The sequence below is a fragment of the Hylobates moloch genome, unplaced genomic scaffold (genome assembly GCF_009828535.3).
Source record: "Hylobates moloch isolate HMO894 unplaced genomic scaffold, HMol_V3 SCAFFOLD_2, whole genome shotgun sequence".
Lineage (NCBI taxonomy): Eukaryota > Metazoa > Chordata > Mammalia > Primates > Hylobatidae > Hylobates > Hylobates moloch.
Window position 1 is genome coordinate 117,310,992 of NW_026652277.1, and position 14,608 is coordinate 117,325,599.

At 43.9% G+C, this 14,608-nt stretch overlaps 1 protein-coding gene across 7 annotated transcripts in view; it reads right to left on the minus strand.

The window, feature by feature from the left end:
* The window catches only part of USP45 (ubiquitin specific peptidase 45), an 85,953-nt gene extending 71,367 nt beyond the window's left edge, over nt 1-14,586 (minus strand). For all 7 annotated transcript variants that reach the window (XR_009212435.1, XR_009212434.1, XM_032155669.2 and 4 more), the window contains exons 1-5: nt 14,324-14,586; nt 10,712-10,821; nt 9,192-9,364; nt 8,016-8,119; nt 4,190-4,290 (exon numbers count right to left, since the gene is read on the minus strand). Coding sequence is in view for 5 of the 7 variants with exons in the window: in XM_032155669.2 (XP_032011560.1) it covers nt 4,190-4,290; nt 8,016-8,119; nt 9,192-9,364; nt 10,712-10,811 (478 nt within the window). In the remaining 2 variants the exon portion in view is untranslated. The remainder of the gene's footprint in view (nt 1-4,189; nt 4,291-8,015; nt 8,120-9,191; nt 9,365-10,711; nt 10,822-14,323) is intronic.
* Between the last annotated feature and the right edge of the window lie 22 nt (nt 14,587-14,608).

The window sequence follows — 14,608 nt, forward strand, 5'->3', positions numbered from 1 at the left end:
TACTACAGACCAAATAAAATTTAATACCTGGCATGTGGGAAGCACTTACTATTTTTGGAGGAAGAAACTATTATCCTATACACTCTTAACATACATTATGTATTATTTATTTGTTAGGTAACAAAGTATACAATAACAAAATACATAATATACAATACATTACTGTTATATAATAAAGGATCTGGCTGGCTTTTCTCCCCAGGTTCCTGGGAAGTACCTTCTAAATCCGTGGAATTTCCAGAGTGACAAGAGTGTCTGTTATTCATGATGGGTCCCTCAGGCCACATTTGATAGTTTATGTCAACAAACTGACTCACTGTGGGCACCTAGACAGTTTATGCTGAAGAGGTGAATCAGGATGGGGCCTGGCCCTGCCAGAAAGACCAACCATGTGATTAGAATGTTGGGGGCCTGGAGACTGAGTTAAATCAATATGGCCAATGATTCAATCAATCATGCTTACACAATGAAATCCCAATAAAACTCTCCACACCAAAACTCCAGGGAGCTTCCTTGGTTACCAATACCCTGTGCGTATTAGTGTACATGAATGCATGGGCTGGGGAGGGTGAGGAAAATGCGTCCTCATTCACTCTGGAGTGGACACAGAAGCTTCTCATTTGGGACCCTCCCCAGACTTTGCCCTATGCATCTATTCCTTTGGCTGTTTTGTATCCTTTTTTGCTATATTAAAACCATTAATTGTTAGTACAGCACTTTCCTGAGTTCTCTGACTCATTCTAGCAAATTATCACTGAACCTGAAGAAATGGTAGGAACCCCCAAATTTGTAGACAGTTGGTCAGAAATTCAGTGGTCTAGGAACCCTCGAGCCTGCAGCTAGTGTCTGAAGTGTGGGCAGTCCTGTGGGCAACTGTGCCCTTAGCCTGTGAAGTCTGGCCTAACTTCCAGTAGTTAGTGTCAGAACTACACTGCAATTACGTAACAAATAAGAGACACCATTTCATATGTATGTGTCAAGTACTGATATGGTTTGGATCTGTGTCCACACCCAAATCTCACGTCGAGTTGTAATCGCCAATGTTGGAGGAGGGGCCTGATGGGAAGTGACTGGATCATGGGAGTGGGCTTCTCATGAATGGTTTAGCTCCATCACTTTGGTGCTGTTCTCATGATAGTCAGTGTGTTCTCACAAGATCTAGTTGTTCAAAAGTGTGTACTACCTCGTCTATCTTTTCCTCCTGTTCCACCATGTAAGACATGCCTGCTTCCCCTTCACCTTCCACCATGATTGAAAGTTTCCTCCTTCCTTCCTTCCCTCCTTCCTTCCCTTTTTCTTTCTTTCTTTCTTTCCTGCAGACTCCCTGCGTCCAGCTCCCATGATTCTCCTGCCTTGGCCTTGGCCTGCGGGCTGCCTGGGATTGCCACCGTGCGCCACCACCCCTCCCTGGGTTTTCTCCTTTGGCTGGAGGCGCGGTTTCGCCATGTCGGCCAGGCTGGTCTCCAGCTCCTGACCTCCAGTGCTCTCCCCGCCTCAGCCTCCCGAGGTGCTGGGACTGCAGACGGAGGCTCGCTCATTCGGTGCTCGGTGTTGCCCGGGCAGGAGTGCAGTGGCGTGGTCTTGGCTCGCTGCAGCGGTCTTGGCTCGCTGCAGCCTCTGCCTCCCAGCCGCCTGCCTTGGCCTCCCAGGGTGCTGGGATTGCAGCCTCTGCCCCCCGTCTGGGAGGTGGGGAGCGTCTCTACTTGGCCGCTCATCGTCTGGGTTATGAGGAGCTCCTCTGCCCGGCCGCCCCGTCTGGGAGGTGAGGAGCGCCTCTGCCTGGCCGCCACCCCGTCTAGGAAGTGAGGAACGTCTCTGCCTGGCCGCCCATCGTCTGGATGTGTGGAGCGCCTCTGCCCGGCCGCCCATCGTCTGGGATGTGAGGAGCGACTCTGCCAGGCCGCCCCATCTGGGAAGTGAGGAGCCCCTCTGCGAGGCCGCCCCGTCTGGGAAGTGAGGAGCGCCTCTGCCCGGCCGCCCCTTCTGGGAAGTGAGGGGCGCCTCTGCCCGGCCTCCCCGACTGGGAAGTGAGGGGCGCCTCTGCCCGGCCGCCCCGTCTGGGAAGTGAGGGGCGCCTCTGTGCGGCCGCCCCTTCTGGGATGTGAGGGGCGCCTGTGCCCGGCCGCCCCGTCTGGGAAGTGAGGGGCGCCTCTGCCCGGCCACCCCGTGTGGGAAGTGATGGGCGCCTCTACGCGGCCGCCCCGTCTGGGAAGTGAGGGGCGCCTCTGCCCGGCCGCCCCGTCTGGGAAGTGAGGGGCGCCTCTGCCCGGCCGCCCCGTCTGGGAAGTGAGGGGCGCCTCTGCCCGGCCGCCCCGTCTGGGAAGTGAGGGGCGCCTCTGCCCGGCCGCCCCGTCTGGGAAGTGAGGGGCGCCTCTGCGCGGCCGCCCCTTCTGGGATGTGAGGGGTGCCTGTGCCCGGCCGCCCCTTCTGGGATGTGAGGGGCGCCTGTGCCCGGCCGCCCCGTCTGGGAAGTGAGGGGCGCCTCTGCCCGGCCGCCCCGTGTGGGAAGTGAGGGGCGCCTCTACGCGGCCGCCCCGTCTGGGAAGTGAGGGGCGCTTCTGCCCGGCCGCCCCGTCTGGGAAGTGAGGGGCGCCTCTGCCCGGCCGCCCCTTCTGGGATGTGAGGGGCACCTCTGCCCGGCCACCCCGTCTGGGAAGTGAGGAGTGCCTCTGCCCGGCCACCCATCGTCTGGGATGTGAGGAGTGCCTCTGCCCGGCCGCCCCGTCCGGGAAGTGAGGAGCCCCTCTGCCCGGCCGCCACCCCATCTAGGAAGTGAGGAGCGTCTCTGCCCGGCCACCCCGTCTGGGAAGTGAGGAGCACCTCTGCCTGGCCGCCCCGTCTGGGAGGTCTACCACAGAGGCCAGAAGCGATGTGGTGGCTCACGCCTGTAGTCCCAGTACTCTGGGAGGCTGAGGCGGGTTGATCACTTGAGGCTAGGAGCTCGAGACCAGCCTGGCCAACATGGTGAAACATGAAAAATACAACTGTCAAACCAACCAACGAACCAAGCGACAACAAAACAGGTCTACCCTGGAGTCATACTCTAATTTTTTCTATTTTCCTCCCTTTCTGATCCTTTATCCCACTTTCTTTTTCTTCCTCTTCCTTCTCCTTCTTCTTTGTCAAATAGAGGATTGAGTTATTATCATTGATCCATACAAAGTCCCTCTCTCATTTATTTTCTTTAATTCCCACTCCCCATTTCTATTCCTCGTCTTCCCATGTGCAACCTTCCTAATATGTTTGATATGCATCTTTTTGTTCATATGTACTTTTAGAAAAAGTTTATTGTTTTGTGTGCAAAAAAAAAAAAAAAAGAAAGTTTCCTGAGGCCTCCCCAGAAGCTGAGCAGATGCCAGCAGCATGCTTCCTGCACAACATGCAGAACTGTGAGCCAATTAAACCTCTTTTCTTTATAAATTACCCAATCTTGGGTATTTCTTTATAGAAATACGAGAAAAGACTAATACAGGTACGATGCAAGTATTTTTACATGCACTATTTCTAAATCTTTAGAAAATATTATCTCTAGGCCTCATAGTAACTCCATAAGACAGAATTATCATCCTAATTTTATAAATAAGGAAACTAAGCAATAAAAGTGACCATGGCCAATAAGTGGGGAAGCCTAAATTCAAACTTACTAGGACTGACTTCAAAGCCCATGATCTAAACACGACATACTTCAGTTTCTCAAATTGGTTATATAAACATACAACAAGGTTGCCACCTAAGAATGCATGATACTCATAATATTTCTTTTTCTTGAGACGGAGTTTTGCCCTGTCGCCCAGACTGGAGTGCAGTGGCATGTTCTCGGCTCGCTGCAACCTTTGCCTCCCCTCCCAGGTTCAAGCGATTCTCCTGTCTCAGCCTCCCGAGTAGCTGGGATAACAGGCATGTGCTACCGTACCCGGCTAATTTTTGTATTCTTAGTAGAGATGGGGTTTAACCATGTTGGCCAGGCTGGTCTCAAACTCTTGACCTCATGATCTGCCCACCTCGGCCTCCCAAAATGCTGGGATTACAGGCATGAGCCACTGCACCCAGCCAATACTCATAATATCTTTATTCAAATTATTGGCTGGGCTGTCACAGTAAAATCTAAAGTATTCTTTATGAATTTATGAATTGTTTATATGAAATACTGTATTTTAACACAGATTACTTTAGTAATTGTTTAACTTACTTGTTTGTGTTTTAGAAGCATGTTTCTGGAGAAAATCAACTATCTGAGCCAAAACCTTCTTATTATAATGCGTTGATAATTTTTCATCACATTCATAACACCTGAAAAAATATAAAATTTAAGAAAATATTATGAAAATATCCTCAATAATTTTGCACATCAGACAACAAAGTTGGTATTTAGTTACTTTCGTCTTTAAATTACATGGGAGGGAATACAAAGGGGAAGCCACCAGGTAAGTCTAGAGAAATAAGCGGAGGACAATTCATACAGAGACTTACAGTTGAAATGAAAGTTTTGGCAGTTTATCTTAGGTATAATGAAATGCCACCAGAGGGTTTTTAAGCAGGGCCATGATATGGTCCAACTAACACTTTATTTATTATTTATTTTTGAGACAGAGTCTCGCTCTGTTTCCCAGGCTGGAGTGCAGCGGTGCAATCTCGGCTCACTGCAGCCTCTGCCTCCAGGGTTCAAGTGACTCTCCTGCCTCAGCTACCCAGTAGCTGGGATTACAGGCGTGCACCACTATGCCCAGCTAATTTTTGTATTTTTATTACAGACGGGGTTTCACCATGTTGGTCAGACTGGTCTTGAATGCCTGACCTCAAGTGATCCACCCGCCTCGGCCTCCCAAAGTGTTGGGATTACAGGTGTGAGCCACCACACCCAGCCCTAACTTACACTTTAAAAACATCACTCTCACTAATGTGATAAACTAGATTGGAGGGATTGGAGGGCATTAGGAACAGAAACAGATTAGTATAGTAGCAGAGGATCTGGAGAGAAATGGGCATTCTTTATATATATTTGCAGGTAGAAACAGAAACAAATTAAAGAGGAGGGGCCGGGCGCGGTGGCTTACCCTTGTAATCCCAGCACTTTGGGAGGCCGAGGTGGGCGGATCACGAGGTCAGGAGATCGAGGCCACGGTAAAACCCTGTCTCTACTAAAAATACAAAAAATTAGCCGGGCGTGGTGGCGGGCACCTTTAGTCCCAGCTACTCGGAGAGGCTGAGGCAGGAGAACGGTGTGAACCTGGGAGGCGGAGCTTGCAGTGAGCAGAGACTGCGCCACTGCACTCCAGCCTGGGCGACACAGCGAGACTCCGTCTCAAGAAAAAAAAAAAGAGGAGGGAAAGGGAAGTGTCAAAATAACTGCCATGGGTAGGGAGAAGTGAGTGAGACAATGTCAGCGATTCTCAATGTTGTTGTTGAGAATCACTGATATTCTCAATGAGGAGTGATTTTGCCACCTAGGGGACATTTGACAGTTTTGGTTCTGACAACTGGTGAGAGGTGAGAGGACCACTACTTGTATTTAAGTGGGTAGAGGTCAGGGATGCTGGTAAACATCCAATAACGTACAGAACAGCACAAGAAGGAATTAATCACAGAGCATTAACAGTCCAAATGCTAATAGTATTGAGATCGAGAAATCCTGGCCTAGATGAAACAAGACTTGCTGTGAGTTGATAATGTTTAAAGCTGGAAAAACAACAACAACTGAAGCTGGTTGATGGGTATAGGTAAATTCATTATACCACTCTGTCTACTTTTGTTAACAGGCTAAAAAATAAAATAAGATAAAAAAGGGGAAGGAAATAACTGCTAGGCTTCTAGCTTGATTACATATAGAGATGGGTAAGACTCAAAGAAATAGCTGTTCTATTTTGCTTGGCGCTTATTTGGAGGTAGAGGGTTAGGAAAGACATTTTCAAAAGCACATTCCAATTCAGAAAACTACCCTCAATTAAGTTTACTCATTAATACATCATATTAATTTGTTTCTTCTGTATATTATAATTACCTGTTTCCTTTATCCTCATGAGATCCAGTGATCATTTAAGAACATGTGTTGGAAAGTGTTCAAAGTGTTTTATAAACATAATGCATTATGGCCAGGTGTGGTGGCTCACACCTGTAATCCCAGCAGTTTGGGAGGCCAAGGCGGGAGGATCACTTGAGGTTAGGAGTTCGAGACCAGCCATCTCTACTAAAAATACAAAAATTAGCAGGGCGTGGTGGTGGGCACCTGTAATTCCAGCTATTCCCAGCCCAGGAGGCAGAGGTTGCAGTGAGCCGAGATCACGCCACTGCACTCCAGCCTGGGTGACAGAGTGAGACTCCATCTCAAAAAAAAAAAATAATAATGCATTACACCAATGTTACCTTACATGTTCAAAATCTTCTTACCCACCTTTTTCTAATTCAGTAGTTCTTAAACTGTGGTCTCCAGACCAGCAGCACTGGCAACACTTGGGAGCTTGTTAAATGCAAATTCTCTGGCCCCTCCACCCCAGAACAACTAAATTAGAATTTCTAAGACTGGGATCCTGCAATCTGTCATAACAAGATCTCCCTGAGATTCTGATGCACCTAGAGTTTGAGACCACTAAAGTGAAATCCTTATTGAACTGCCACACTATGGCACCATTGCTGTCTCCCTTGGTTCCAATGCATCATTTATATATTAAGTTCTCTCTGTCCTTTCCTCATTCTCCCCAATAATACTACTTGGTGGGACTCACAACAACAAAGAAAAACACAAATGCAGCTGGTGCCCAACCCTTCTGGCTGTATTAAAGATGAAGACCTCTTCTGTGAGCCAAAATACCCTTATATTAATTTTAGACAAAATATTTTTATGTTAAAGAAAATCTGAGGACTCCTGAAAATTCATTCAAGGAACCCTTATGAGTCCATAGATTCAAGCTGGAAAATTATTGTAAAACACAGAGGAAGCATTTCAACATAGTGTCCATTTATACCACCGAAACAGTGTGATATGCTAATAAGAAACTAGAAAATAAAAAAACTTGTTTTTGGTTTTTTTGAAACGGAGTGTCACTCTATCACATAGGCTGGAGTGCAGTGGCAACCTCCACCTCCCAGGTTCAAGCAATTCTCCTGCCTCACCTCCTGAGCAGCTGGGACTATAGGCGTGCGCCACCATGCCCAGCTAATTTTTGTATCTTTCGTAGAGATGGGGTTTCACCATATTGGCCAGGCTGGTCTCAAACTCCTGACCTCAAGTGATCCGCCCACCTCAGCCTCCCTAAGTGCTGGGATTACAGGTGTGAGCCATCGCGCCCCACAAAAAACATGTTTTAGTACCTGGATTTTTACTTCATAACCACACAAAGGTAAATATTACATAGTTTCCTTACAGGTAACATAGGAAACTGGACTAGGTTCTCAACCAGGATTAAACAGCAGAATGACCTGAAAAGTTTTTACAAGCTACTTATGCCCAGCTCTTCCCTCTCCCTTCAGAAAATGACCTGACTGCTTGAAGTATCTTCCTTCTCTACAACACTAGAATTCTGTATTAGCAAGTTTACCATAAAAAAAAATCAACTAAAAAGAATTTTTCTTTATATTATACAAGGAAAATGTTAGAGAAAAGTAGAGAGGCCGGGCGCAGTGGCTCACGCCTATAATCCTAGCACTTTGGGAGGCCAAGGAGGGCGTATTGCCTGAGCTCAGGAGTTCAAAGACCAGCCTGGGCAACATGGTGAAACCCTGTCTCTACTAAAATACATAAAATGAGGCAGGCATGGCGGCGTCCGCCTGTGGTCCCAGCTACTCAGGAGGCTGAGTCAAAAGAATTGCTTGAACCCAGGAGGCAGAGATTGCATGGAGCCGAGATCACGCCACTGCACTCCAGCCTTGGCGACAGAGCGAGACTCTGTCTCAACAACAACAACAACAACAAAAAATAAGCTGATAGAACATCTTTAAATATTTTACCTTAAAAGCTTAAGGAAAAAAAAAATTGGGGGGCTGTGGTTAGTGGACACAAGAACTAACAAAATTTAACTTACCATATAATCCATGTGCTCAGATTAATTATAATGCAATGGGGCTCTGTTCTGGAACTCTCGAAGTGCTTCAATGAATGTTGGCTTTCTGAGTTTTTACCACATCCCTGAAGATGAACAGAATTTTATTTTGCATGACTTACAAATGTTTGTTTCAAATTAATCAAAACTTAAATTATACTCACACTTATACTGAAAAGTTTTGTTTTTAATTTCAGGCCAGAGGAGAAAGTTTCAAAAAAGTAATATGGATTCTCATTAAATTTAATTTCTTGCAAACAGGCTAACATGCTCAATATACAGTATTTACCTAAAACAATCATGGGCAAAGTTAATTTCCCTATCATTTGAAAATGTGCACACTGTGGAACACCCAGCATCCTGGCAGGCCAGTGGTGCCCTTCCGCAAACACACATTTCCCAGTCCTGTACACAACTTCACCCCAACCCACTGAGAACTACTGAGACACAGACCAATCATAGCGATTTCCCTCACTAGGTAAGTAAAGAAATGAGATGCAATTCTGGTTAATGCAACATGAGGGGAAGTCAAATCTGCTGAATCTTTCCAGAAGGTTTTTTTTTTTTTTTTTAAGAGGAACACAACCGTGAGGTTGAGGATGGCACAGCAGAAAACAGAATAAACCTCAGTTTTTAATGTTCTTTCCATTAAATTAACTAATCCTGAAGTGGCCTTACTTCTGGACATTTTGTGTGAGATAATGAAGATTTCTCTTATTTTTTTAAAGAAGTATATACTTTTAATTTCATTAGAAAATTCCTTTATTACAGATATCAATAACTTTTAAACTTTAAGATTTTAAATTATTTTGAAAAGCAGCAGAATAATCTGTTTTGAGAGAAAAAAAAATTAATCTGAAAGGTGGATCCATTTCCTAAGTAAATACAAAAGGTAAAGACTGGTCCAGATATGGGAACTACTGCAAATAGGTTGAATTCCCTCTGCAAGTATTTATAAACCACACCTGATTACTTTCTGAACATAGCATACCTTTTACTTTACCTTAACAATCATTTTTAAGTTCATTCCTGGAAAATTTCTCTCTAAATTGGAATAAATTTATCTTAACTCCCACGCATGACCAACAGTCCAACTCACAATAAGCATTTAAGGAAAACATTTCAGAAAAACTCACATATAAATAACACTTTTCTTACCTGGAAGCCACACTTGAGGCACAACCAAATATCAGAAGGAAGTACTAGCTGCCCATCATAGAATCTTCTTTCTTTTAAACATTCTGAGCAAACTGACCACAGATTCTCAGCTATTGCTCTCTTTACATGATTCACGCTGATAGCATGACTTACATGTTGGCAAGTTAAACCTACTGAATAAGATAAAACAAAATCACAACATTTTCTTTGCTACACCAAAGTGCTACCATTACTGAGCAAACCTCAAAAGTATTAAATGCTGTTAACTAAAAAGCACAGAGATTGAACACACAAAATAACTCAAAAGATATATGCTATATAATTCCATTTATATAATGTTCATGAAATAACATAATTATAGAATGAGAGAAGAGATTCATGGTTGTAGGGGGCAATGGACGCAAGGCAGAGGGTGGTGCTATAAATGGACAGCACATAGGGTGGTGATGACACAGTCAAGTATCTTGATTGGTGGTGGTTATACAAAGCTATACATGTACTAAAATTGGATGATGTTTCAGGATAGCCAGTTTGCTGCACTAAAGGATGTCTGAATTATCTCTTTAAATATCATTAGGACCTTATCTGATGTCCCTAATTTATTACAGTTTAAATTTTTGAACTAATTTTAGATTCACAGGAAGGTACAAAGAAATATACAAGGAGGTCGCATTCACCCTTCAGTGAGCCTCCCCTGATGTTAATGTTTTGCACTGCTATAGTAAAATATCAAAACCCGGAAGCTGACGTTGGTACAATCCTTAGAACTTACTCGGATTTCAGAAGACATAGGCACTCATATGTGAGTGTGTGTGTGTATAGCTGTATGCAATTATGTATACCTAAAATGGAAAAAATATATTAAAAATATCCCTTTAAATGGAGAGCTAGCAAGAAAGTGAGGAAAATCCTCAGAGGCCCAAATCAAAAGCATGAGGCTAAAGAGAAAACCAAGCCCTGAGGCCAGCAGCTCCCAAAAGCCATCTGCCAAGCTCTGGTGGCTTGGTGACATGGTTTTAATAGGCCATGAGAAAGAGACCAAAAAAAAAAAAAAAAAAAAAAGCCAATCTAAGTTACTTCATGTTATAAACTAAACAAAATCCTAATAAAAATGCCAGCAGGATTTTTTGGAACTAGACAAGGTGATTCCAATATTTACACAGAAAACAGTAAAAATAAAGAGTAACAGATTTCTTAATTAAAAATATATACAGTCTTCCCTCAGATACTTGAGGCAGGGAGGTGGAGTGGGGTAGTTGGTTCTAGGACCTCCCCACATATACCCAAATCTGTGCATACTCAAGTCCCGCAGTGGGCCCTGTGGAATCTGAATTTAGGAAGTCAGCCTGCCAAGTATGCAGTTTTCAGCATCCTAAGAATAGTGTATTTTCCATCTAGGTTTGGTGGAAAAAAATTTGTGTACAAGTTGATCCTCAGAGTTCAAACCCATGTTGTTGAAGGGTCAACTGCATTGTTATTTCTTCTCAACACTATTTGGGATGCCAAGTATCACAATTTACCAGCAATATCATCTGAAGAGTCTTCATCATGAGGTACAGTAGGCCTTTTACTTCTTTTGGCTTTCTCAGGTAAAGCTTTAGTTGGATCTTTCACCCGCATCTGTTATTTACTGAAGGGATTGAGGGAAAAAAATTCATACATTTTAGTCTTCAAAATTAAAATTTTATATTTTATTTAATGCATATTAAAACTGAAATGACTTCAATTTCAATTGGTCTGGGAAATCAGCAGATGAAGAAGAGGGGAACATCATTTGAAATGAAATAAATCTTTGTTAAATCAGTATACACATGGTATATTCCATTGGCTTTTGCCAACTATACTGTTATGGACTAAATGTTTGTGTCCCCACTCCAAATTGATATGTTGAAATCTAATCCCCAAAGTGATGGTACTTGGAGGTGAAGCCTTTGAGAAGTAATTAGGTCATGCAGGTGGAGCCCTCATGAATGAGACTGGCCTCTTACAATAAGAGGCTAGAAAGCTACCTTTGTATCCACATAAGGATATACAGAGAAGATGGCCATCTATAAACCAGGAAGAAGGCCCTCACCAGATACTAGATTTGCCAGCATCTTGACCCTGGACTTCCCAGCTCCCAGTATTGTGAGAAATAAGTCTGTGTTGTTTAAACCACCCAGTCTATAATAATTTGCTAAACCAGGCTGAACCAAGACACAGCCCCTAAATATATGATGTCCAGATGAATGACCAAAACTAAAGTTTTCATCAACGGAGTAAGTATTGCTTCTGGATAATGAGTTCTCTTTACCCTTTCCTCCCTTCTGCTAGCAAGGAAATAGTAGGAGCTGGATGAGCCACACTGGATCAAAAATGGAAGCTATAAGCCAAGCACAGTAAAGCCACTCTACCTGTGTTGTACGACTAGTGCTGGAATATTAAGAGAAAATTAAATTTCTATCTTTTTAAGCTACTACATTTTTGGGGATTTTTCACTCTAGCTTTTTATCATGAAAAATTTTAAACATCTACAAAAGTTAAAAGAACAGTATAATGAACACGCATATACTATTTAGATTCCACATTTATATTATTATTACTATTATTAATATTATTATTTTGTGACGGATCTCGGCTCACTGCAACCTCCATGTCCTGGGTTCAAGCGACTCTCCTGCCTCAGCCTCCCAAGTAGCTGGGATTACAGGCATGTGTCACCAGGCCTGGCTAATTTTTTTTTTTTTTTTTTTTGAGACGGAGTCTCGCTCTGTCGCCCAGGCTGGAGTGCAGTGGCGCTATCTCGGCTCACTGCAAGTTCTGCCTCCCGGGTTCACGCCATTCTCCTGCCTCAGCCTCTCCGAGTAGCTGGGACTACAGGCGCCCGCCACCACGCCCAGCTAATTTTTTGTATTTTTAGTAGAGACGGGGTTTCACCGTGGTCTGGATCTCCTGACCTCGTGATCCGCCCGCCTCGGCCTCCCAAAGTGCTGGGATTACAAGCGTGAGCCACCGCGCCCGGCCCAGGCCTGGCTAATTTTTTTTGTATTTTTAGTAGAGATAAGGTTTCACTGTGTTAGTCAGAATGGTCTCGATCTCCTGACCTCGTGATCCGCCCACCTCGGTCTCCCAAAGCGCTGGGATTACAGGCATGAGCCACCGTGCCCGGCTATTATTATTTTTTGAGACAGTATCACTCCGATTGCCCAGGCTGGAGTGCAGTGGCCTGATTTCAGCTCACCGCAGCCTTGACCTCCCCAGGCTCAGGTGATACTCCCACCTCAGCCTCCCAAGTAGCTAGGACTACAGGTGCAACCACCACCCCCAGATAATTTTTTTGTATTTCTTAGTACAGATGGGATTTCCCCATGTTGCCCAGGCTGGTCTCGAACTCCTGGGCTCAAGCAATCCACATGCCTTGGCTTCCCAAACTGCTGGGATTACAGGTATGAGCCATGGTGCCCCACCAATTCCACACCGATTAACAATTAGCTATGTTTGTTTTTATCTAAATATCAATATGCGTGTATAGGGAGACACATATGTGTATGTGAGTGTATATATATATATATATATATATTTTTTGTTGTTGTTGAACTATTTGAAAGTTGTAGAGATCTTGACAGTTCATCTGTAAATACTTCAGCATGTATCTCTTAAAATAAGCACATTCTCCTATATAACAATGTAATCATATCTAAGAAAATTAATAATTTTCTAATATCATCTCATATTCCATCATATTCTAATTTCCTTAGTTGACCCTAAATTGTCTTCTAGAGCTGGTTTTTTGAAAAAGATTCAATCAAGGTTTGCACTTTATATTGGTTATATCTCTTTAGTATATTTTAATCTATTAACAGAACAGTTCTTCCAACCTTTTACTTGACTAAGACTTTAGCATTTTAAAGAGATCAGGCCAGTGCATGAGTCACCTTGAGGGTCTTGTTAAAATGAAAGTTCCGATTCAACAAGTCTGGCACAAGACCTGAGATTCTACCTATCTAAAAAGCTTCTAACTGAAGCCACTGCTGGGGGCCCATAGAATACTCTTTCGACAGCAGTTGTATAATGTCTCACACTGAATTTGTCTCTTTCTTCATGGTGTTATTTACCTCTATCCCTTATATTTCTTAAAAATTCAGTTAATTATCAAAGATTTTAGATACAAGCTAAGCATTTTTTAAAACTACTATATTTTGGAGTCTCTGTTAGAGTAGCTTACCTACCTTTTTACTATCCTGCCTGGTGGCTAAGCAACATCGTAATTTTCATGGTTGCTGACTTACTTTTCAATGATCAAGGTAATGAATCTTTCAATTCAGTACTAAATTCCCAATCTTGATTTATTCATTCTATATTTCACAATAAGGGAGCTTTCAAGTTTACCATTAAGTCCAACGGTCATCACTACTGAAATAAGTTGCAATAAATTAAGGGCTTCGGGGTTAGGAACACGTAAAAAGCCTCTGAGTTCCTTGAGCACTTCATCTCTACCTTCTCCCTCCAAAGTTCCTCATCTACTCTCCCCTACTGTTCCAGCTTATAAAATCACTAATTTAAGTATCCCTTTCTCTGATAGCAACTTCCCAGTTCTTCCAACTTGCCTGATCAGCCACTCATATTTTCCTATAGTGTCCAGGCTGACAAGAGGCTGCATCTCAACAAGTCCTTCCATGACCCTTACAGCAGGGCAGGGAGAAGTGGAAATGGCGAATGGAGAGCTGCTTCCTAAAGCAAGTCACGTGGCACATTTAACTTCAAGCAGACATGGAGAGGGGTTGCCCATGTACAAAGAGTGCAGCATTACATGTACCCAGAAAGAGTTGAACCGGAATACTTGTGCAGAGCCTTAAGGACTACATCACCTCTCTCGCAGAACCCAATCCTAGATGAACCCAATTAACCATTTTTTCCATGTCGAGAGAAAGTCTCTTAAGAAAGGAGACTAGGTCCATTATTATTCACTTCACCTTCTGGTCAACTTACATACTATCCACAAAGCTATTTCAAATCTTCTTCACTTTCCTTAAACCTCTAACCCCTCCATCTCCCAACTAACTTGTCAAAAACTGATCTAGTCTTTTATAAGGGAAAAGAGACATAAGCAGATGGCAAATTTGATCTTTCTACCCCCAAATTTACAAACCTACCTCCATCAATTTAAATTTGATGTCCTAGGCCCGGCGCGGTGGCTCACGCTTGTAATCCCAGCACTTTGGGAGGCCGAGGCGGGCGGATCACGAGGTCAGGAGATCGAGACCACGGTGAAACCCCGTCTCTACTAAAAATACAAAAAAAAATTAGCCGGGCGTGGTGGCGGGCGCCTGTAGTCCCAGCTACTTGGAGAGGCTGAGGCAGGAGAATGGCGTGAACCCAGGAGGCGGAGCTTGCAGTGAGCCGAGATCGCGCCACTGCACTCCAGCCTGGGTGACAGA